Below are 25908 nucleotides of genomic sequence, written 5' to 3'. Positions count from 1 at the left end.
AGTGGACCTAAGTTGTTGTTGTTGTGTCTTCAAGTCAATTTCAACTTATGGCGACCCTATGAATTAGCAACCTCCAATACCATCAGTTATAAACCAACCTGTTCAGATCTTGTAAGTTCAGGTCTGTGGCTTCCTTTACGGATCAATCCACCTCTTGTTTGGCCTTCTTCTTTTTCTATACCCTTCTATTTTTCCCAGCATTATTGTCTTTTCTAGCGAATCATGTCTTCTCATTATGTGTCCAAAGTATGATAACCACCGTTTCATCATTTTAGCTTCTTGCTGAAACTAAGCAGGTCTGGGTCTGGTCAGTGTCCAGCTGGGAGACTGCCTGGGAACCACATGTATGCTCTATGGTGAAAGAAAGGAGAGGTATAAATGTAATTAATTGGTTGATTGATTGATTGATTAATAATGTCTATTAATGGCTCAACTCTGATCAGGACTAGCATTGAATACCACCCTTAGTCTTCAAGGTACAATTAAGGTTCTTTAGTTTTCTTTTTTGTGCAACAGTCCAACACAGCTAGACTCAGAACAGTGTTTTGGGTGTGATCCAGCTAAAGTTAAGCACCATTAAATCATATTACTTTCAATAAGAGAGATTTAGCTATGTTGTCTGTTCACTCTTTGAAATTGTTGGTAATTACGCACACATAATTTTGCCTTGATTGGGTGCTTTATGTTTATAGCATGCATTTGAAGCTGCATTAGATAGAGTCAGGCAGTTGTTCCATCTTGCTCAGCAATGTCTACTCTGATGGTCAGCAGCAGCCTTCCAGAGTTGTATGAAGGGATCTTTCCCATCCTTTGCTATCTGAGATCCTATAACTGGAGATGGCTGGAACTGAATGTCCTAGACATGCAAAGTATGGGATTTGCCACTAAGCAATAGTTGAGGCAGAAGAAGTAAAAGGAATGTAGTGCAATAACATCTTCTTCAAAAACATTTACAAACCAATTATAAAGGAAGTATGAGAAAGGATACATCATAACAGATCACAATTTGGATCCTCTAAAACAGCTGAAGAATAAAAAGACCCCAGATATTTTATAAAACAAGGAGAGGAACAAAGCTGAATTTCCAAAATGATTGCATTCTACTGGGGGGTCCACTGGGAGAAAAAGGCCTGATTGCCCATCAGCTGTAGCCATAATGGCAGGATTTCCAGACTGTGGATTGTTTATGAGCACAGACACTGGAGAAAGATTCTAAGAGCAGCTCATGTTTATAGCTAGGGCCAAGATTATTCAAACTGTTTTTCGCTCAAGGACTTAAGAAACTAGCAGCACAGCTTTAAGCTAAATGTGCCACTCTACAGACTACCACGGTAGAAGATCAATGCCATTTTTAATTTGGCCACATCATTCATTGGGCAATGATCCAGTCTAGATTGCAGTCTTCAAGTAAATTGCAGCAGAGGCTGGGAGAATAAACTTTCAAGCCTCGTAGAGTCACTAACCCCTACATTGCGCTGGTGTATCCATTTTAGGGGAGGGACCATAGGTCAGTAGCAGAGCATGCACCTTTCATGCAGAAGGTTCCAAGTTCAATCCCTACCATCTTCAAAGAGCTAGGTAGCAATTTTGTAAGACGTGTGCCTGAGAGGCCGCTGCCAATTAGAATAGACAATACTGGATTAGGAAGACAAATAGTCTAATCTTGAATATGGTAACTTCCTATGTATCTTTATGCCCTCATCTTACTCAAAGCCAGTGAGGCCTCCAGTGAAGGACTCACATCATTAAGAGGTCAGATGATATTCTGGGCAAAAGGTGTTGCCTGTTGGTGAATCTAACAATGAATGGGAAGTGTGGGAAGGGCATAAGATGATACAGAAGAATCTCATGTGTGTGCGTTATGCAAATGAATGCCAGTGCACTGGAAAATCAGGATGAATGGGAGAGGAGACCTTCTAGATTTTAGGAAAACATCCCTGCATCTCCAAGTACATCTCATGTGTTTATAAGTCTAAGGTTTACTGTTCTTTGCATAGGAACATGGGAAGGTGCTTTATACCTGTTAATGTACTCAAGATCATTTGGTCAGTCTAGCTCAGTGCTATGGACAATGACTGGCAGCAGCTTTCCAGAGCTTCAAGCAGGGGACATCCCCACTCCTTCCTGGAGATGTCAGGATTGAACCTGGGACCTTCTGCATGCAAAACAGATGCTGTACCACTGGGCTAAGGCCCTTCCTTGAATGCATGCAGAAGAAAAGGTCAGCCACTGCTGGAGGCAGTTCTGCAAGAGGTAGACCCAAGTGTTAGTTGTCCTAAACCATGTTGATAGAGAGGGCCACATTATCTCACCTCTCCAGCAAATGTTACCAAGTAGCACTGCAGGTGGGGAGAGTGTTGTTGCACTCAGGATCTGCTTGTGGCTTCCCATAGCATCTGGTTGGCCACTATGACAACAGAGTGCTGGACTAAAATAGGCGCTTGGCCTGATCCAGCATGGCTCTTTGTGTGTTTTTATACCTACCTCTCATTGGATTTTGTAATCTACCGCTGTTTAACCTGGGCACCATAACCAAGAAGCCCTTACTGCTAGATGAGCCCAATTTATTATAGAACCTTGTCATCCATGAGGATGGCAGTTTGTAAGGCAGAACATGCTTCTCGTTCCCAAATCCTGTTTGCAGAATAAACTGGACTCCAAGAATAAAGCCAGTGGCCATCTCTGACTTCCCTAAACACCCTCTTACAGTCCGTCAGATTTGCAGAGTGCAATTGTGCTGAACATGTTGCAAGCTTCATATCACTCTTTCTTTCATTCGTTCTTTCTTTCTTTCTTTCCTTTTTTTTTTTGGTCATTACGAGATGTCTGTGTTAGTCTCTCACTCAGTCTTTTCCCCATCTGTCAACCGACAAATCCGGTGCACTTGCCAAAACTGACAATTTTTCTTACTAATTGACTCTAATGTGAACTGTTCTATGCAGCCCCACTGTTAACTGAAACTGCCCCTCCCAGAAAGTAATGAATTTCTTGCTTAACCAGCTGATTTTTTAAAAAAATCATACTGCAGTTGTATTCTGTTCTATAAATGGGGAGGTAATTTTATCTAATGGGTTCCTAAGCAAACATAGTGTTCTTGATTATGTGCCATCAGTTTTGATAAAAGTTGCAAATGCACCACTGCCTCTGTTTGCCTTTGGAAGTGGAAATGATCAAATAGTTTGATCTGGCACTTCAAACAGCCTGTTAGGGTTGGTTCCCGTTTGCTTCCGAAATTAAGATACTTTTGGGGAGCAAAGAGGTGATACATATATTCCTTTCCAATGTTTTTCATTATCTTTAAAGTGGATGTCTGCTGCCCAATTCCCATTTCTTTGTCAATTAGCAAATGCCTTTTATGCAAACACATTAATTTAATGCCCCTGCTGAAGCACTCCACACAGAAGAACATCTTGCAGCTAGAATGCCAGTTTTTCAGAGCACTTTGACACAAATCGTTCATGAATAGCAATTTGTGTTTTGATGCTAATGGGACGTGACGTGAAGCTGCCTTTGATTAAATTCACCACGGAGCTTACAACTATTTGTAAATATGGCTGATAGGTACCCATAATAGCTTTGCAATAGGAGGACAAGAACAGGGGGGGGGGAGAGAGACAGGGAATTACACCCTGACAAAGATAACAGCTTAGCATCAAGCGGCTGAGGCAAATCAAAGCTGAAATAAAGAGGATCACTGGACACCATGGTTTTACATATTGTTGTTGAAGCTTTTCAGGGTTGCTGATGTTCTGATTTTGGCAAATTCAGCAGTGACCTAAATGCAAAAGCAATAATTACTTAGGCAAACCAACAATATATATATATATATATATATTCTCCTTTCGATCCAGAAGCCTTTCATTTGTTCTACATGACAATGCCAAATGAAATCAACACACACACACACACAGGGACATACATGGGAGAAGATAAAAAGCATATTGTTTGTTTCCTGTACAGTTGCCATTGGCAGCCAAATGTATGTTATTTGTCAAACAGAATTCATAAATCACTCTGTTTTTCCGCTCTCATTATTATTTAAAAAATAGCTAGCTGGCACATGTTATTTTCGTTGTTGTCAGACTAACTTTGGTTGAACTCTTCACATTTCATTTGTCCACACAGTTTGTGGATTTATTCATGAGTAGGCACCCTGGGATATCTACAAGCAGGAAACTTTTCCAAGCCGGCAGATCCAAGGCCTTTCCAGGCAGTGTCTGAAATATTGCAAGGAAGTGAGTTCCTCTGTAATGAAGGAGCCCACCCTGGCCCAGAAACAAATCCATCACTGGCAGTTTGACTACGGAATGTGTGCATGCATGCTCCTGTCCTCCATTATGCACTTGAAGCAATGTTGGGGGACCTCTGCCCCAGGGACTGAATACAGTCCTCCAAGCCTGTCAGTCTGGCTTGCGGTACTCTCCCTAGACCATGCTGCTTTTCGCAGGCCATATTCCTCCCCAGTCCTACTTTGCATTGCTGGTTTTTAATTGATCAATGTTGCGGGGGGGGGTTCCCACCTTGTACTTTTTATTATTTCAGTTGTTGCATTTTATGGTATTGCTTTATTCTTTTAATTGAACGCTATGATGGGAACATATGCTGAAAGACAGCTAATACATGTGTCAAATACAGAGCTTGGAAAAGTTACTTTTTTGAACTACAACTCCCATCAGCCCCAGCCAGCATAGCCACTGGATTGGGCTGATGGGAGTTGTAGTTCAAACAATTAACTTTTCCAAGCTCTGGAAATAAATACGTCATGGGCATAAAGAGGCCATGAAAACAGTAAGACCTGACATGCCAGGAGACCAAGATGTCAGGAATAGGATTGTTGTTTGGGCTGTAGTTATTTGTTGAAAAAGAACCTCCCTGCCTGCAGTAGTTGTTATTTGTTCACGTAGCAAGAGCCTTGGGTTACCATGCAGAATAGGCAATGTCTCCTTGATGGAGCCGCTATCTATAAAATGAATAGTTTTTAAAGAATGCATTAAGACGCCCTGTCTCTTCTGCTCACAATAGTGGCTTATCTCCCCCAAACGTTAGCACAGTCCAAAAGGCGCTGTTAAGCTGGTACACAAAGTCTGATATCATATTATGTAAATAGACTGGTGATGCACGCTTGGCTGGGTCATAATGTCCAGATGTTTCAATAGCCAGGGGCTGACTAATATCAAAGGCAGGTTAGCTGGAAGGGGAGAAGTGCCAGCTGGCTTGACTGGCTACTGCTAACTGTAGCTTAAAGTGAAAGCTGGTACTGTTTTATACTCACTGGTTCTGCTTGCAGCCAAATGAGACGACAGTGGCTATGGAGTCTTTCTGTATTGCTGTCTGGGGTTGTGGCAAGTGTTAACTAGATCGCCATAGGCTTTATTTTGGGAAATATGCAGTGCTGTTCTAGCCTCTCTCTGGCAATGCCAAGGCCCACATACAAGGGATCGTCATGCCTGGGGTCATGCACCTCCAATGTCAAGGCAGGTGCTGTGCAGGAAGCCATGGAGGACTGGAGGCATGGAGCTGAGAAGACAGGGCTTTAAAAGAAATTTATTTATCTGTTTGTTTATTTATTTAATTTATATCCCGCCCTTCCTCCCAGCAGGAACCCCGGGCGGCAAACAAAGCGCTAAAAACACTTTAAAACATCATAAAAACAGATCTTAAAATACATTAAAACAAAACAGCGTTAAAAACATTTTTTTAAAAAACAACTTTTAAAAAGGATTAAAAACATTAAAAAACATATTAAGCAATTCTAACACAGATGCAGACTGGGATAGGTCTCAACCTAAAAGGCTTGTTGAAAGAGGAAAGTCTTCAAAAGGCTCATAAAAGATAGCAGAGATGGCGCCTGCCTAATATTCAAAGGGAGGGAATTCCACAGGGTAGGTGCTGCCACACTAAAGGTCTGTTTCCTATATTGTGCAGAACGGATCTCCTGATAAGATGGTATCTGCAGGAGGCCCTCACCTGCAGAGCGCAGTGATCGACTGGGCATATAAGGGGTAAGACGGTCTTTCAGGTATCCTGGTCCCAAGCTGCATAGGGCTTTGTACACCAAAACTAGAACCTTGAACTTGGCCTGGTAGCAAATGGGCAAAATAATGTCATAACCCAGGGATTAAGCAGGGACCTGTTCTGCTGAAGTTGGTTTGGATAAAAGAGTAGCAAGGAGAGCTCAGGAAGTTCCCCAAAATATCAGATATTCCCTAACTGTTTTGCAGCCATGCCACAATTGTGTTGGTCCACACAGGCATATGTATTCTTTTTCCACTTTAGGATGTTCTTCATTATGTGCATGTATCCGGTTGTGAAATATATATCTAGGGATGTTTGAGCAATCTTTGCAAATTCTGATATGAGTTGACCCGAACTACACCTCCCACCTAGACTAAGGGATGGATGGGAACTGAAGGGATCCACTTTCTTTCACGCTTAGTGAATGTGCACTTCTGGGCTCAAAGACTGATCAAAAGACATTTAAAAACATGAATTTTGATGTGGGGAAACGTTTGGAACTGCCTATTTAAGTATGTATTTAAATTCACATTTTTGTGCAGTTTTTAAAATAAATTTTGCATATAAATGCAGAAATACAGATGCAGATATGGCTGAACACATATAAGAGTGGTACACGAGCTGTCCATCCCTGTGTATAAAATATGCATATGCTAGGACTGTGATTGAGCTCCCCAATCTGATTTGGGACCTGATTTGGCACTTTGCAATGGCCCTGAACCAGGACTATCTGACCTGACCCAGATCTGGGCCCTGAACTGATTTGGGGGCCTTGCATGGTCAGGAAGGGGTCAAGGATGAAAAGTAGATGTGCATGCTTAAACTCTGATTAAACACCAATCTGGAGTGAAGAAAAAGGACACACGCACAGGCTGCCTGTGGATATCCTTTTCCCCTCCCCCTCACTGCAAGACCACCATCCCCTTTTGACAGTCCTGGATCACTCCAAGAGGACCCGACCTGATCCAGGGTGATCTAGGCTGCCTCTACCTATTCCAGCCAAATCCCAGATTGACCCAAATTGGCCCAGTTCATTTTTGGATGCAAGGTTTGGCCAAATCCAGGGCACAGCCCTAGTATATGCCCTAGTGGTGGTAGAGTATCTGCCTTGCATGCAGAAGGTCTCCAGTTCCTGGCATCTCCAGGTGGGGCTGGGAATGTCCCCTGCCTGAAAACCTGGAGCCCCTGCTGGTCAGTAGACGGTACTGAGCTAGAGGGAACATTGGTCTGACTCAGGATAAGGCAGCTTCCCTATGTAACCATAGCATATGATTTACTGTGGGAAATATAATTAGCACATGCATGCAAATAAACATTAGTATCAACGAACAGTCATAGAGCTGGGTGGGTCATTGTAGGCCATCTAGTACAATGCAAGGCTAGAGCATCCCTAATTGATGCTGGTCCAGCCTCTGCTTGGCAGCCACCAGCCAGAGAGAGCCTATCTAAGCCAGGGGTGGGGAATCTCCAGGCCCTGGGCCAGTCTTAGCCTGCCAGAGCATCCAGTTTGGCCCTTGAGGACATTTCCCCCCAAACCACACCCACCTGTCAATCAGCTGACATGACAGAAGGGAGGGTGGATGTCCAGTCCTGCCATCCAATAAACTATGGGCATATTTAAGGAGATGTGTTCAATGTTGGAGAGGCTGAGCCAGTGCAAACAGAAACTGAGGAAGAATAGCAAGCAGTCCCTTGTGTGTTGTGAGTATTTGAGGGAATATTTATTGAGACCTTTTGCAGGTGCCAGAAGAAGTGTTGCCACCTGCTGGCACCATGTTAGTGACCTCTGGCTTAAGCCACATTCAGATATTATGGATCTGCGGGGACAGCTGGTATAGCACAGTGGGGAGGAGATCCTGGCTGGGAGTCCAGAGTCTATGAGTTCAAATCCCCGCTCGTGTCTCCTGGGTATCAAGGGCCAGCTAAAGATCACCCCACAGTAAGGGGCTCAGGGGTTACGTGCCCTGCCACCTGTGCAGCTGTGGGCAAGCTGCATAGTCCCAAGGAGCCTGGTTCTCCCCCAGCTGGCAGTTGCAGACAAGGAAGGGTCTGGCTTGTGCAGCTGTGGCAAGCTGAGCAGGCCCTAGCCAGCTGGGGAGGACTAGCCTCAGAGGGAGGCAATGGTAAACCCCCTCTGAGTACCGCTTACCATGAAAACTCAACTTGAAGGCAGTCCATTTCCATTTTTTCCATGGACATCTGGAGATCCCCCACATATATGGTCCAGATCAGAGAGAAGTATCATCCAATCCACTCAACACAATTGCACACCCACCAAGAAAAAGAGAGAAATTGCTTTTTTAAAAATCGGTGGCTTTCAAAGCTTGTGGTGGTGTTATAGTGAATGGACTTGGCATCCCCCCCCCGCTTTATTCACACAATTAGCTCAGCTTTTGAACGGCAGGGGACATGTACAACTTATTTAAACACCATGGGAGAAATTAATGTTGTGAGAACATATTGTCAACAAGTAAGGATGAAAGAGAGTCCTTCTTGTTGTTTGACATGAAGATCACTGGGGGTGGTGACGAGAAGGCTTTGTTGAAAGGGAATCAAGTTTGTGATCCATGTTTGTTTGTTTATTTATTATTTATTTATTTAAAATATTTCTATCCAGCCCTTCTACCCTAAAATTGGGCACTCAGGGTAGCTCATAATAAAATTGAACATGTACATAATACAAATTGTACACAATAAAAATCACAAAAACATTAAAATAAATTAAACTACATAAAATGCAATTAAAATACATAAAATACTATACACACACACACACACACACATATATAGAGTCCTCATATGTCTTAATGTGTTTGTTTATTGTTGTTCATGTTCTTGTTTTACCGCTGGATAAATGCACCAGAGAACAAGCTTGGCTTGATTCCCTTAGATTGCAATCCTATGCCCTTAGGAGAGCATCCTAGAGGCCATAAGACATTTCAGAAGGACTGCAGCTTAGTGTTAGAACATCTGCCTTGAATGCAGAAAATCCCAGGTTCAGTCCCTGGGACAGCTGACACCAGAGCTCTAGCACCAGTGGGCGGCCAGTTTGGGCCCTAGCTGAGGGCCCCTGTGGCCCAGAGGGGCCCTGCTCAGGGTGGAAGGGTGGAACTCCCTCTCCATGATCCTCAGCAACATTGAATCATGCGACCTGACACTGCTGAGGATTGCAGAGCAGGAGGTCTCAGGCACCCCCCCAATATAGGCAGTGCAGGTTTAAATAAGCCCACTTGCCTCACCTACCTGTTGTGTTAGTGCATCAGTGCGCACACCCCATGTGCTGTATGTGCATCTCTGCCATAACCCAAGATGGCACTGTGGGCATCCCTAAAGGGTTGATGCCCCTGCCACCATCTTGGGTGATGGCAAGCTTGCGTGCACAGGATGTAGTTGGGGTGAGTGGCCTATATAAGCCCTGTGCCATCTGTGTCAGGAGGGGGTGTTGGGGCATACAGTGATGCAGGCCCAGGCAGGCTGGTGCCCAAGGACCCCGTCAAGCCTGGCACCGGTCCTGAGTAGAGTTACAAAGTGGTAGTGGTGTCAAGAACAATTCTGGGGGTGCTGGGGAAGGACTGGGAAACAGCTTGGATCCAAAGCCATTCTTGTCTTATGACATTTCCCTAAACCAGGGAAAGTTTTAGACTGGCTCAGAAGCTGGTGACTGAAATTAAGAAAATTATAAGCAGTGGTCTGCCAATGGATCTATTGGTTATCTTATTAGGGTTTATAAAGAACCATAGGTATCCTTAAAGTTTAATAGGATGCTTAATTTGACAATGGAGTTGGCAACTGTGAGGTATGTAAGAGACACAAGTGCAGATGTGTTCACTGTGTTATAGCATTGCAGTTGGTATGGATGATGTTTAAGGGTACCCTCCATGCCTGTAATTCTGTATCTGTAGAGAAGGAGTTTGTAATAAAGAAATCTGCAGAACTGGTTAAGCCAGTTCCTTTGTTAGGGCAATGGGTTCTGGCCAAGTCTGGCGAATACCTGATCTATATGTCTAAAGCAGCCTTTCCCAACCAGTGTGCCTCCAGATGTTGTTGGACCACAGTTCCCATCTTTCCAGACCATTGGCAATGCTAGCTGAGGCTGATGGGAGTTAAAGAACATAAGAACATAAGAAGAGCCTGCTGGATCAGGCCAGTGGCCCATCTAGTCCAGCATCCTGTTCTCACAGTGGCCAACCAGGTGCCTGGGGGAAGCCCGCAAGCAGGACCCGAGTGCAAGAACACTCTCCCCTCCTGAGGCTTCCGGCAACTGGTTTTCAGAAGCATGCTGCCTCTGACTAGGGTGGCAGAGCACAGCCATCATGGCTAGTAGCCATTGATAGCCCTGTCCTCCATGAATTTGTCTAATCTTCTTTTAAAGCCGTCCAAGCTGGTGGCCATTACTGCATCTTGTGGGAGCAAATTCCATAGTTTAACTATGCGCTGAGTAAAGAAGTACTTCCTTTTGTCTGTCCTGAATCTTCCAACCTTCAGCTTCTTTGAATGTCCACGAGTTCTAGTATTATGAGAGAGGGAGAAGAACTTTTCTCTATCCACTTTCTCAATGCCATGCATAATTTTATACACTTCTATCATGTCTCCTCTGACCCGCCTTTTCTCTAAACTAAAAAGCCCCAAATGCTGCAACCTTTCCTCGTAAGGGAGTCGCTCCATCCCCTTGATCATTCTGTGGTCCAACAACATCTGGAGGCACACTGGTTGGGAAAGCCTGGTCTAAAGACTTGGTCAAGAGCAGATGTGTTGCCACAGGAACAACTGGGGTGACGGTTATTCAGGAGGGTAGTCTTCCCTTCTCATCTGGCTAGGGCCAGGAGGTAGCCTGTGTATTTAGTTAGCTGGAAAAAGAGAGGGGCTTGCTTTCTGTGCTGAATCCAAAGCCATGGCTTTGGGGTGCCTTTTTGGAAGTCTAATGGGGAAGCAAGGACTGTTAATGCTGGGAGCTCCTTCCATCTCATGGTTACATTGTATATATATGTAAATAAAGCCATATACTATAAAGACACCACAGTCTTCAGTTACCTTCATTCCAAGGAAACCGAACCCTGGGTAAGTGTTGGAAATCTTGGAAGTCTCTTACCACTTGGAAACTGGGGTGCACGTAATAATAGTAACCTCAGAAAAATCCAATGATACCAACAACATATCCTTAAGAAGGAAAGCAAGGGCAGGAATTATCTGGACAGAAATAAGAGGCTGTCCCTGGGAAATGGGAGAGGTTCAGCTTATTTAGAAACACAGGTGCTTAGAAACTGGATGTGGTCATCACATGCACCTGAACTGTGGGGTGGGGGTGAGGGTGGGGATAGAACACTTGAGTTTACCCTCTGTAAGTGCAAACCGTGGTCTTGATATTGCCTAGTGTGATGAGAAATCTGCAAACAGCACACACATCCCAATTTCCCTCTGGCTTGGAAAAAGCGTGGTTGCAGGATATTTCCCTTTGGTACTGTTGTGCATTTTTTGAGCCCTGGATGCCTCCATGATGAGAAACATCTGATCAATACATATGAGAAAGCCAGCTGTATTGCTTGTTCCCCTTGCCATGAATTAATTTATTTTCATTTATTTCTTGTTTAGGAAAGCACAGTACGCTAAGTCCTCCCCTCCCCTCCCTTCCTCCTATTTGGTGCTGTAAACTGGAAGCATGATGAAAAAAAGTGTGATATCACACTTCTCTCTTCTCTGTATGGTGAAGGGGCAAGGAGGGGAGACCCTTTTGAAAATGTCCAAATTGGCCCTTTACCTTCAATGGAGACAATCAACCTCAAAGTCACGTTGATGATCTGTCCTAATGTCAAAAAGCCTCCTCATTATGAGTGACAATCAGCGACAAAGACATTCCACTCACTAGCCATCAAGTTTTTCTGAAAGAATGAAAGGACCAGGATGATCTTGCTGAGCCGATGCTAATTATTTTAGCATCCAGAGGGCTTTGGGATTCATGTTAATTCTCAAGTCTCTCTTTAGCTCAGATTTGTTCCCCTGTGTAAACTTTCCAGAGCACAAATTATTTGACCATCCCTTCCTAATGTGTCTCTCACACTCGCATGCCAGTTATCTAAACTGACCCAAACCTCTGCTCTTGCTAGATCACCCAGTTGGGAATTGCAAACACATTTTTAAAGAAAGGTTGCATTTCATGGAGCAAGTGTGGATTGTGTTTAGGTCTTATGGATACACTAATGCATCCCATGCTTCTGGATACGCTTTTCCACTGAATGGTACCTCTTACTAATGAGGACAAAAAAAGCATATTCAAGAAGAGGAATTAAACATGGAGCTAAGCAAACAGGAGCAAGACTCCAGTGAGCCGGGCAGCTTGGTATCAATTACATCTAATACAGAGGCTGCGACCCTACCTTCCTGTCCATCTGCTCCCACGGGTAGTACATGCCCTGGTCTCCTTTCGCTTAGACTACTGTAATGTGCTCTACGTTGGGTTACCCTTGAAAACGGTCCAGAAACTCCAGCTGGTACAGAATGCGGCGGCACGTTTGATCAAAAACAGCCGTCGCCATGATCACATCACTCCGGTGTTAGAAGAACTACACTGGCTACCAGTTGTGTACCGGGCCCAATTCAAGGTGTTGGTGTTAACCTTTAAAGCCCTTTACGGTTTTGGATCAGTTTATCTGAAGGAGCGCCTCCAACATCACCAAATATGCCGCCTGACAAGATCAGCCATGCAAGACCTTCTCTCAGTCCCACCAGTTAAAACAGCTAGGCTGGTGCGGACCAGAGAGAGGGCATTTTCAATTGTGGCCCCCACCCTCTGGAACTCCCTGCCTTATGATCTTCGCCATGCCCCCTCCCTGGTGGGCTTCCGCCAAGCCTTAAAGACTTGGCTATTCAGGCAGGCATACAGGATTGCTGGGATGGACTAGGGTTAGCTGTATAGATGGGTGGTTTTAGATTTTCATCGACTGTTGTTCTGGTTAAATGTTGTATTTTTATCCTTTTATCCTTTTATGTACATCTCCTAGAGTGGCCGTTGTCGCGGCCAGATAGGCGACTTAAAAATAAAATTTATTATTATTATTATTATTAATAATATTTTTAAGCTTACAAGGGTCTTTAGCACCTGTGTTGTAAATTTGGCACCAGGTTGCTAAGAAGGCAGTTGAAGAGAAAACTGCCTTATACCACCAAGTCGGATAATTTGTCCATCAAGCCAAGTACTGTTTGTTCTGGCTGCTGACAGTGGCTCTTCCGAAAACCCTCAGGCAGAGGCCTTTCTCACCATCTTCTACATCGGGGGGGGGGATCTGTAGCCTTCCAGATTTGGTTAGACTTCCATCATCCCTGACCACTGTCCCTGCTGGTTGGGCCTGATGGGAGTTGTAATCTAATAATATCTGGGGAGCTACAGGTTCGCCATCCCTGTGCTACATGATAGCTTTAGCTGTCAGAGAGTGAACCTGGAACCGTCTGCAGACAAGATATGTCCTCTATCGTTAACCTATAGTTCTTTTCCTAACAGAAGTTGTAGTCAGCTAACTAGCACATTTGGTTTTCACTAATGACATTGGTATTGAAAGCACAGCTGTAACACCTCTGGGTGACAGTCGGCAAATAATTTTCACTTGGACTTAATCCTTATCTGTAACATGAGAACAATAGTAATGTCCTTTCTTGGAAGAACATTGGGAGATGGTGTTAAGCCTGGGGGTATGGGCACCTGTACTGGAATCCAGACCTGGAGTGCATGTTCTCCAACCCAGAGCTTGTCAGGTTCATGCTAGAACAGAAGCCTTGAGCAATGAGACTAGTGCCCAGAGCAAGGACTTCAAGTGCAGCAGTGTCATGATCCTGGAGTCCAATAAGGAGCAGAACACCAAATTAGAGGCTACAGTGCCACCAAGTAAGAAGCTTGATAGGGTTCCTGGTTATGACCATGATACTGGTGATCAGGGGATGACTGGACTTGAATGTAGCATGTGGGAGTCTGCTGAATTGGATGCTACAACAGCAGAGCTCATATAACCGCAGCCAGGACCCTCATGCACATCTTTGTCTGGAACTGAGCGCCTTCCACTCTACCCCATCAGTCTAACAGTGCAGGAAGTGCACCAGGCAGGAGATCATAGAATGCAGGAGAAGAGCCCATCCTCAGGGCAGAGAGTTGTCACTTTAAGGGACCCTATTTCTCTAATGGGGAGGAGCCTAGGAGAGGTGGATTGGAGGCAGGGGCTCAAAGGGCCTCAATTCCTTGCCAGCCCTTATCAAGCCAGTTGCATGCTAGGAGCTCTCCTTGGTGCTGGAGCCACCAACATCCCTTGCTCCCTTCCTCCATTTCTCCTGTGCCATAACAGGGCAAGCAGACAGAAGCTATGGCTTTGTTGACCAGCTCACTCCAGAAGGGCTAATGTTGCATGTTTGTCTTTCTTTCTTGGCTTCAAGGGGGCTCTCAGACCTGGACACACATGGTCCCAGGTAGCTTACCAGGCTAGGCAACAGCTTCAACCCATGAGGTTCCCAGTTCAAGAACTAGAGCCACTGGCAAATGGGCACACATGCAATCATAACAACCATAACTTTTCCAGACATCACTTGGAGGGATCCATGTTGTAATAAATATAGTTTGAAGGGGATGACCTCCACAACACTTAACATGTTTTGGATGCTCCTTGTTATGTTGCATCCATCACATGATGGATCTTTTCAGACAACCTTTAGACCTGCACACATCCCATTCCATGATGACTGCAAATAAGTCAGCAATGCTTTAAAATTCCAGGCTACTGAGGAGCTTAATATGTGTAATGGACCTAGACCTACCACTGGTAACTCCAGGGGTATTTGCAGCCTGTTTCATTTTGTCCCTGTGATTGATTATATTTATTAGGAATCTGCAGATTTTATCCTCCAAGGGGCTGATGAAGCTTCCTGCAGTTGGCATAATGAAGACAATCCGTCGTGGAAGAAGGCTTGATTGTCTAATGACAGCTCCATACGTCTGGAAAAATGAAGCCGTGGCAAAGATGTCAATAAAAGTGCTGCTTGCTTTTGTAATGCAGAAATGTTTGCTTCATTTAAAACAAAAATATATTTTCCCCTGCACTTATTTCTCAACCTGAATGAGTCTCAATATAGCAATGGTCCTGACGAGTTGGTTTTTCTTAGATGCACCGGAGAAAGGAAAGGAAAAACACAGAACTGGATTCTTTCGTTTTGTAAAATGAAACTAAGCAAACTCAAAATGATACCTATTTTTTTCCCTTCCAAATCAGCAGAAAGGAAAGAAGAACATGTCAGCAGACCTCCTACAACAGCCGAGTGACACTCTGCTGCCCTGGCGCCATCAGCAGAATTCTCACGGGCTGAGGCGGCAGAAGCGAGACTGGGTCATCCCACCAATCAATGTGCCAGAAAATTCGAGAGGACCCTTCCCACAGCAGCTGGTTAGGGTGAGTGGAATGGCTGAATAATTTATACCCATGATTGATTTTGGGTCTGATGGCATATTGTGCATTTCCCAAAGCTTGTTGATATGTCATTTTGAGGGGCAAGCTTGTTTCTCCAACCCTGAGGGCCAAATTGTACGTGACTTTAGCTATATCCCTGTGCCTTAAAACACATTTTTTAAAACACAGGGATGGGGAATGTTTCTGTTCTAAGGGCCACATTCCAGTGGTGGATGGGGCCAGAGGCAAAAATGGGTAGAGCAACGAATATAGATTTTTGCTTTTAGAGGAGCCTCAAGGGCCACATCTGACCCCTAGACCCGAGGCTCCCCATCCATGATTTAACACAACTTGCCACCACAGGAGAGGCAATCCAAAATGGGATCCTAGCATGACAGATAGGAGGTTTTAACCCCTTCACCCTTCACTCTTCTAATCCCAATCCAGATCAGGATCATAGCGAGGGGGAAACAATTCAGGCTCCCCTGCCTCCATGTCAGGGTCCTGATCCATCACACTGGCAATCTGTGTAAAAACACAGACCTGTACTTAAAGGCACAGCTACATATCTAATCCAATGCGTCATTTTCGCTTTAGTCAAGAGATAGTTGGTTCTAGGTGGTATTCAGTGCTAGTCCTACTCAGTGTAGACCCATTGAAGTCAATAGACAAGACTAACTGGGAGAAAGGGCAGGACAGAAATCTAATAAATAAATAAGTTAGGCCCATTAATTTCACTGAGTCTACTCTGAGTAGGACTTCATTGAATAGTATTCAGCTACAGCCCTGTGTTTTAGGGATAGAGTGGGTTGTAGCCAATTCTAGTACTACTCAGAGCAGACCCATTGAAATTAATGAACATGATTAACTTAGATCCATTAATTTCAATTGATCTATTCTTAGTCAAATCTAGTTAGATGCAAGCCAGTGTAATTCCAAGTGGCGCACCATTTTTTCGTAGACACTTATTTAATTTATTTATTTAATATCCAGTTCCTCCTCCCAGGAAGAGCCCAGGGTAACAAACACTAAAAACACTCTAAAACATCTTAAAAACAAAAGACTTTAAAACATATTAAGACAACACATCTTTAAAAACAAAATAAAACATCTTTTAAAAAACAGCTTTAAAAACATCTTAAAAAGACACTTAGACCTGAACATATCATTATATTATTACTGTTATCTTAATTTGTATACCACTTTTCCATATAGATGGGACCAAAGCAGTTCACAACTCAAGAACAGTGATACAGTAACATGGATACCTATCAAAGCACCATTACAATGAATCTGTAATGTTAAGTTACAATGACCAATGGATATCCCAGGGAAGCAGTATTCATTCATCAGAAGTTCCAAACCCTGATCCAAGATATGGGGAGGCTAGTGATGATGACATTGGGCAAAACAACACTCTGCACATGCAGAGGTGGCATTGTCTGCATTATTACTTTGCATGCTCCAGACCCAAATCCTGTCATATGAGCAGCTGCTGCTGCTGCTGCTTCACCCTCTCCCCTTTCATGATTAAGTTTAGTTATTTGTGCCATAAGCACATGCGGCACTTTGCAGAATGCAAGGAGACAAGTCCCTGACCCCAGCCACTGATAGTGTAACATCCCACATATGGGATGAGGGGGTGAAGTCGTGGATGGAGTGGGAAGCCATATGCCGTGGTTTCAGTTGATTTCACTGAGGTTTAATTATAAGCTGTGTTGCAGTTCAAGGACTCGTTCCAGCTAGGCAAAAAACCACTCCAGAAGTCTCCAAAGGAGGGCAGTGAAGGGTATGCTGGGAAGGGAGTATGGCCTGGGGGAATCCCAAGGGCCAGACAGAGAGGCCTGGAGGACTGCATTTGGCCCCCAGGTGCCTTCTCTGAGTAGGGCATGGGGGCTTCTTGGAAAAGGTAGGTTTTGCAACGGGATTTGAAGGTACTAAGGCAGATGGCTTCACACAGGTGTTCTGAGAGGCAGTCCCAAGCCCAAGGGGTGGAAGGAAATGGGGGGAGAATCTTTTGGGGGAGTGGAATGGGAGGAGCAAAGATCACAGGCAGGGATGCCTCAGGACATAAAAGTGAAGAGATGACAAGGAGGGCTCTGAAGGTAAGGACAAGGAACTCATGCTAGATCCAAGAGTGGACAGGAAGCCAGCCTTGAGAGTAAAGGATGGGCATTTTGTGATCTGAGGTGAATGATTTCAGGCATTCAGCTCATTTCAAAAAGCATGTGCTGGCTACAGAGCAGAGATCAGGAGCCATGCTGAAGTCCTCTGGAGATCCCCCGCCCTTGGCCGACCCAACTGCCTTCTGAGGTACCTGTCAGCATTGCTCACACTTCCCCCCCCCCAGCTTATTTGCTAAAGCTATGAAGTAGTAGCTAAGGCATACCCACTTTTTAAAAGGCAATACTGAATACATCACTCCAAAAGGTTTATTTTTGGAGAGTATAAGAATAAGAACTACTTACCTGCAGGGGAGCCCAACCCCCAGCATGTCTGGGAGGGCCAAACTTTTCTCAAAAAGCAATCCCAGGGGGCCTCTGATTCAGATCATCTATGCCTGATAGACATGAGGGTACTGAGATGAAATGAAGGAACACCTGAGAGGAGAAGGTTTTGGCTGTTCTTTGCTCTGTTCTTCCTAAAGCTTTTGCTCTCCGCTCCATTTCTTTCACTGTCTGCCACTCCTCTCTTTCTTGAAGAGGAATTGAATTGAATTGAAGTGGCTCCTTCAATTGCTACTTAGCAGCCCCTTTCTACCCCTCCCCACAACAGTGCCCAGACTATTTCTTCCAGCTGAACAAACTTCCCACTAGGTGCACAGATGTCAGAAATCTGCAAGTAGCCTCAACCCCTTTCAGCAGGTTAGACTGTTTGTGATCATTCCATGACATCAGCACCACTAATGGTATTCTTGGAAATGACAGACTACAGGTAGACAGATTTTAGCTATAGCCTGAAACACTTACAAAAGATGGCAGAGGAAAGTCTGAATGATGCAGACTATGTATGGATATGTTTGCTGTCAATAACTGAAGCAAAACAGAAACCCACGCTGTGTGTTTTGCATCTACCAGGCTTTCTATTTCAGAAGCAGAAAACAAATATTGTGTAAAACAAATAAAGGAAAAAGTGAAAGCCACCGGCAAACATTTTGTCAAGTTGTCCTCTGGAAGAAAATTGCAACATAATTACAAGAAATTTTAGAAAATAATTGGAGAAAATGAGGGTGCATCATTTGCATGCCTTGTCAGGAAACAATACTTCCCGAGTCCTTTCTAGGATTAAAATGAATGCTGTCATTACCTGCTCCATACTGATTAGCCATTGCCTCGCTAAGCACATGACACTCAGAAGCGAAAAGTGGTTTGTTAAATCCCTCCGAGGTATGAGCAGTCTTGATAACATAAATTACATCTGAAAATGTATATTCTCCTTAACCCACTGTGTTTCCAGGATGATTCATGAAGTATAACTGGGATGTTTTGAGTGCTAGAGGCCGACTCATGCAGACTTCTATATGCCCCTTCCCACCCATTCCCGGCAAAACACTGGGACGCAGTATCACATGGCCGTACATTCATTTCAGGAAGAGCTGCCAGGCTGGAAGTCCATCTACAAAGAGCCACAGGCCTTTCCAGAAATATTTGAGTGGAAAGAAAGAACCAAGGAAGCGGCCTTATGCCAAGTCAGACCATTGGCGCGTCTAGCTTAATATTGTCTACACTGACTGGTAGCAGCTCTTCAGGGTTTTATGTAGGGTTCTCTCTCAGCCCTACTTGGAGATGCTGGGGCTGGAACCTGGCACCTCCTGCATGCTGAGCAAAAGCTGTACCACTGAGCTGGCCTCGTTGAGTTGATAGGATAAATGCAACCTCATCCACTTCCCTCCTACCAATTTTGTAGCCAAATTCACACCCGTTTGGGAGGTATGTTCATTTCATCCCCCTCCCCTGGGAATGGTAAAAAGAAACAAAAAAAAATCAAAGGTTCAGTACTGCATTGGCCAGTGCTGCTTCACGCTCTACCACCACAGCCAGCTAAGATCTTCTGCAAAGCGGGGTCTCCACCAAAGGACACTTTGCCCAGGTTTCCCTCAAATCTGGAAGGGCTCACTGTTCCATCACACAAACCACTGTTCTGCAGAATTACCCACGCAGGGGACGGGATGAAGGCTGTCAGCTAAAGAGGTATTCTGTCAGTTTCCTTAAAGTCATGGATAGAGGATGGAAAGACAGGGCAATCCAGGCTTTCCCTCCACTTACTCAGCAGGCATTCCAGAAATGGAATGGCTGAAGAAAGAACACATCCCATGGCTGAAGAACTTGAGCAGCCTCCTGCCTTCCAGTTAGGATTGGTGTCTGGTATTGCCAGTCGTTCCAGTTTGATGTGGTAATAGTCTCCCCTCACAAAGCATTTAAAAAACAAAGAAGAAAAAAGGGAAACAGAAACGGATTATGGAATAGAAATGCCTCCATCTTGAGACAGCTAGCATTTGCATTTCCCTCCTTGGTACATCAGGAACACAGTCACTGTCTTTGGGCGTTAGGACCCAGGGTTATAAAACATACACGGGGAGGGGAGGCAGTGGAGACAAGTTCTCTAGCTCTACCTCCCTCTGTCATCATTTCCATCTCCCTCATCTCATGCAGGGTGCTTGTGTGAATCTGTGGAGGCTCCCCATGCATATCACAACTCTGATTTTCCAGAGTTCTAAAATGCACAGCAGGCTCCCTGCTTCACACAAGCACCCTCCATATGTGGAGGGTGGAGAGGCAGAGCTCCCTCTGTTCTCTCCACTGCTCCCCATGTGTTGTTGTCTTTTTAACCCTGGATGCTAATGCCTGAAGTTACTGTGATGACAATGCGAGAGCGTAGATAGGGCGCCGCCGATTAAGCATCTTTAGAAACCACAGGTTGGAAAGTTAAATGATCAGTATCCAGACCTTAAAGATAAGTTTTCAGAAGCTGAGACACACACAGATCCTGGCTGGAGGACAAGCTGAAATCGATTGATTGATTTTTATTTACGGTCATAGACCAAACTGTAGCTGAAATTGTCATGGTTAGAGTAGCGCAGAACTCCTAAACATTCTGCAGGGTTTGATCATGCTAACTGTAAGCTATCCTGCATCAGACAGTTAAAAGAAACCAAGTACAATTAAGAATTGCCAGCAGTCATTAAGCAACTGAGTAATTAATTCTTTAATGTATGGATTCCATGATTGACTGAGTGTATCATATGAGCAGAGGCACTGCAAAAAGTTGCAATGAAGAATAATTATTTGGTTAACCTTCTCTTCATGTAAAATAATTTCCAGTAAGTGTTTGTGTTTTCCCTTGTGTAAATAAAACTTTCAGCTTCACAGCTACTAAGTCTTAAGCATTCTATTTTCTTCATGCACAAGATGGAAAATGATGAAAGGTGGGAGAGGTAAGCAATACTATATGCCATTAACACCTGGTTGATTATGCTATAATCATCTTGGGACCAGGTTGCCTAAGGGATTTCCTCATCCCATCTATCCCTGCCCGGCAACTGCGCTCCTCAGATGGGGCACTGCTGAGAGTACTGCATGCCCCAGAGATGTGCATAAGTTGTACTAGAAACTGGGATTTTAGTGTTGCAGCTCCAGCCCTTTGGAATCATTTACCAGCCAAAATTAGACATGCATGTAGTGTCATGATGTTTAGGTGCCTACTGAAGACAGTTTTGTTTAAGCTTTCCCTTGAGGTGTGACCCTGTCATTTATGGAATATGAACTGTACATCTGCAAAAATAGTGTTTGTTTGTTTTAGAATTTGTAGAGAAGGTTTTATTGTTTTTTGAGTTTGTTAAAATGATTTTATTGTTTTTAGAATGTGTATTCTTTGTGTTTTGTTCTACTTTTACCTTGTACACAGCTTCAATGGCTTCATGCTACAAAGTGAGTTATATTTTGTTGTTGATGATGATAATAATAATAACGCTAATAATAATAATAGCAGCAATCGGTATATCTTTGGCACAAGTTAGTCTCAAACTACATGCGATGGGCAGATCCATGACAATGGATTTTTTTTTTTAAAAAAAGCAACCACAGGAAGCTGAAATCAGAAGTGGAGACTAGAGTGTTGTTGCTTCTTAATCCTTTCATTCCTATCATTTCTCCATTTGGAACCAACACACACAGACACACAAAAGTATTTACCTACTCACAGGGGAAAAGATACAGGGATTCTGCATCTTTTTCACAACAGGAGAAAAGCAGCCGGGTGGGCAACTTTGAGCAGAAAAAGGACAGGAGGAGACTGGATTAAAGAGAGGGGGGAGGGAGAGGGGGGAGGGAGAGGGGGGCAATCTTACCACTCTCATATGTAGCCTCCCTTTGCTGTTTTTCATTGAAAATAATACATCATGAGGAAGTATCATGAACTGTCTATCATCAAATGTAGCTTGGCCTATAAAGTGCCAGTCTCCTTAATGTACCATTTAGGACAAAACTGTATGTCTTTGGAGACCCTCCACTCAATGCTTTTTCAGATGCTCAGGATCACCACCACACCAGGGTGTTCTATTGTCATAAAGATCTAGGTGAGCAATTCTGATCTGATTTCAAATATTCCTGTTTCTCAGGCATCAGAAACCTTAAATCAGTCATGGCATTGCATGGAAGGTAAACCATCTATAGCCCAGGTGTGTCTCCAAAGGTTTGCTGAGCTTTCCAAGTATTTTTATGTATTTAATACATAATTTTATGTATTTATTTATTCTCTACATTTATGACCCACATCATCACCAGTACCATATTCCCACAATGTCATATCGTGAAAATAAAAATATACAGATAGTTCCTTCCTGCTAACCTGCCTTTTGATCCAGGGTCCATTTTTCTGCACTTTCACTTCCCATGCATGTCCAATGCAATTGGAGTGTGTGGGTGTGTGAGAGGCGTGGTAAATTCTGTCAGTTATGAGTATGAATGGGGGAGAAATCTGATTCAGTTCATATTTAAAGATGAACCTACCTAATTTGCACTTTGCAAAACAATATGAGAACTGAAACACAACCATCCTTGAAGATGTGCACTTCTCCAAATTTTGCAGTGTAGTTCTCCAGCTGAATAATGTTTACAAAAATACATATGCTAGGGGAAAGTGTGCATAAAAATGCACATATTTGTGAAAATAACATACAAAAATGCATTACAATAGGGGAAATTACTCTTCAAAAATATGTAAGCAAAACCACATGGGTATATTACAAGAAATTTGCAGTCAAATGCTGAAGAATTTTTGACTTATTATTATTATTATTTTATTGCTGCAAACTGATGTGAAAATGTGGAGAACTAATCTTAAGATTGGAAAAATGAGAATCAGAAAAACTGAAAATGAGAGATTTGCCCATCCCTAATTATGACTACCAGGAATCCAATGATCCAATGCATGCATAAAAACGACAGCAACACCACCATCACACACAGCATTTTACAGCGTGCATGAATTTGTCCTGTCTGCAGCTGGCTGGATCTCTTTTCCCTTTTTTATAGGTCAACGTAATTTGAAATTCATGGGCAAATCTTTTTTTGGTTCCTGCCCCCCCTAAAAAAAAAATCTGGCTTTCTATTGTGAATAGAGAAAGTTCCATTTTATGGGAAATTGATTAGCTGCTTGTCAGTATTTTAGCAAGGCTGTGCCTGAATAAAGTTTCAATCCTTGCCAAGGTGAATGAAGCGGATGGCGCCTGCATACGCTTGAAGGACAGCCCCCTTTCCTGTTCTGCTGGGATGAGCTGTAATTCTCTGCTCATTAAAGAGTTTCATTCTTGGGAAAATATGGTAAACGTAATAAGCCCTGCTACGTTATTCTTGCAAACATATTCAACCCTCCCTGTCAATTGCAATCTCTCTTTGTTCCGTGAATTTGCTTGCAACCCTCACCCTCAACTGATCTGAGGGCTTGATTAACCAGTATTTTAGGTGCATCATACAGCAAAGACTACAACGTTTTCAGAAGGTATCATCTGGCTAGGTCAACCTTTTTCAGTTCAAGGACTACATTCTCCTCTGGACAACGTTCCAAGGGCCACATGCTAGTTTTGATGCTCCCAGAGGCAAAAGTGTGCAGAGAAATGAATGTAAATGCTTCCTTTGTAAAGTAGCCCAGTTTCTGTGCTCGCTCACACACCCCTCTGTAGCCTCCATCCAGATAATACAGCAGCATTACCAGAGTTCAAGGACCCATTTCAGACAGGCAAAAACATTTGGGGTGTGAAATAGGGCCAGTGAGGGGTGTGCCTTGTGGAGAAGAGGTGTGGTTTGGAGAGAGCTCTGAGGGCCAGTTAGAGAGGCCTGGAGGTCCATGTTCACCCCCTGGGCCTGAGGTTCCTTACACCTGTGTGAGTGAACATATATGGAGTGGCACTTGGGCACAAGGCTCCTTCTCTGACCTATGGACATTCATCCAAATATTTAAATAGAGTCCTCTGCACATACAAGGCATCTACAGGGGCTTTAAATACAGTAATACCTCAGTTAACAATGTAGATGCATTCCTGAATATTACTTATTTAACAGAAAATTTGGTATCGGAGGTAGGAATAACATGGAAAGAATAGGGATTATAATAATAATAATAATAATAATAATAATAATAATAATAATAATAATAATAATAATAATAATAATAAATAAATTTAATTTCTGTGTCGCCTATCTGGCCAATGGCCACTCTAGGCGACGTACAAACAGTTAAAACACAATAAGATAAAATACAATAGTACAATATAAAAACAGTAGAAAAACAATACAGCAGCAGACAATGATATTAAAACAGGGTAGGAGGCAATTCAATCTAGTAATTAACCCTCCCCGGAAATCCCAAAGGCCTGTTGAAACAGCCAGGTCTTTAAGGCTTTACGAAATGTATTTAGGGAAGAGGCATGCCGGAGATCTTGTGGGAGGGAGTTCCAGAGGGTGGGGGCCGCCACTGAGAATGCCCTCTCTCTAGTACCCGCCAATCTGGCTGTTTTTGTCGGCGGGATTGAGAGAAGGCCCTGTGTGGCTGATCTTGTCGGGCGGCATAATTAGGATAGGTTCCTACACCCGCTCATAGATGGTGGGGGGCAGCTTCAACAGGAGCTTTATAAGGGTGCCTACTTGGCACCCACCCCTTTCCCTTTTCCTTCCCTCTGAATCATGTTGGATCCTTCCCTTCCCAGCCCTGAAAGCAAGCAACAGATCTCTTCAATGCAAAGTGAACACACAGGCTTGTCAGTTTCACCCTAGCAAAGCAAACCCACAACCTTATCAGTTTATTGATAGCAAAGCAAAGACACTGGTTGATCAGTTTCACCTTAAAGTGATGGCACAGGCTTGAAAGTTTATGGATAGCAAAGTACAGACACAGGCTTGTCAGTTTCACCTTAAAGCAAAGAGGCAAACTTGAAAGTTTATCCATAGCAAAGCAAAACTCCTCAGTTTTACCTTTTAAAAAAGTCCTTAAAAGGAGCTTCCTTCATGGAGGATTCCTTAACTGAGCTATTAGTGTACTTGTTCCAATGAATGCACAAAGCTCAGGAGAGGACTTGACAGTTCAATGCTATCACACACACCCAACACATGTGCTCATTTATTTGGCCTGACACTAATATCTGGGACGGGCTTGTACCAAACTGGGAAACTTATTTGTACTGACATTTTCTGGGAGAGCACTCTACAGAGCCTAGGGTCCTCATCTGGACCCAATCCAGAGTCCGGATGACCCTGAAATATACCAGTGTTTGCAGTGGAGACGGTGGCCCCAATGTCAGTGAGGCAGTGAATCTGCTCTAGGTTTTAGTCCAAACTTCAAGGAGCTGTCCAAGGTGCTTTCAGCACCTTAGGCGGCTCCTTGAAGGTTCAGATAAAAACCTGGAGTGGATTGACTGCCCTGCTGACATTGGAGCCACTGGTCTCCACTGGGTATTTGGTTTAGGGCAGTAAAATGCCCCCCCAATCATTTGTGTCTGTTTTGTCGTTTCTGTTGCTGGTTGATACTGTACCTGTTGTACCTCCTCTTGAAGGTTAGTATTTCAGCAGGAATCAGGAATCTAAGCATCTATTTTAATTTTGTATTTATTTATTTGCTTCTGAAAGCTTAACCATTTGCCTTACCTGTTTATCTTTGTCTTGATTGGCTCAAGGGGGACTGTTTGATTCAAGCAAGGAACATCAAAGAAAACTTTGACCCACCTCTGTTTGGCTAGGAAAAATTCAGCATCCTTTTGGGTATCATTGAAAATGGTGGAATTACCAATCACAGCCCAGTGTTCTCACTGTATCTTGCTGTTTGGAACTTAACATTTCAGAATCCATTAACCTCTATCTGTATGAGGGGGAAAAACAACAGATGGTATTTGCCTGCAGTCAAGCAATGTTTGTTGAGTGAAGGCCCAGCAAGTGTTTCTTGAAAAGGTAATAAAAAGGCTCTGCTTTTTTTTTTCTCCTAAGGATGT

The 25908-nt window shown here is 43.7% G+C and overlaps 1 protein-coding gene across 2 annotated transcripts in view; it reads left to right on the top strand.

Moving 5' to 3' along the window:
• CDH4 (cadherin 4) overlaps positions 1 to 25908 on the top strand; it is a 1183781-nt gene that overhangs the window by 742570 nt on the left and 415303 nt on the right. Inside the window, exon 4 of one of the 2 annotated variants that reach the window (XM_061631103.1) lies at positions 15261 to 15434. In XM_061631103.1, the coding sequence (XP_061487087.1) occupies positions 15261 to 15434 (174 nt within the window). Of the gene's footprint in view, positions 1 to 15257; positions 15435 to 25908 lie in introns of both variants that reach the window. The other variant, XM_061631102.1, reaches the window with a different exon arrangement.

This window comes from Rhineura floridana, chromosome 6 (genome assembly GCF_030035675.1).
Source record: "Rhineura floridana isolate rRhiFlo1 chromosome 6, rRhiFlo1.hap2, whole genome shotgun sequence".
Classification (NCBI taxonomy): Eukaryota; Metazoa; Chordata; class Lepidosauria; order Squamata; family Rhineuridae; genus Rhineura; species Rhineura floridana.
Note: the sequence above shows the minus strand (reverse complement) of the source record. Positions and strands in the feature narration are given on the sequence as shown.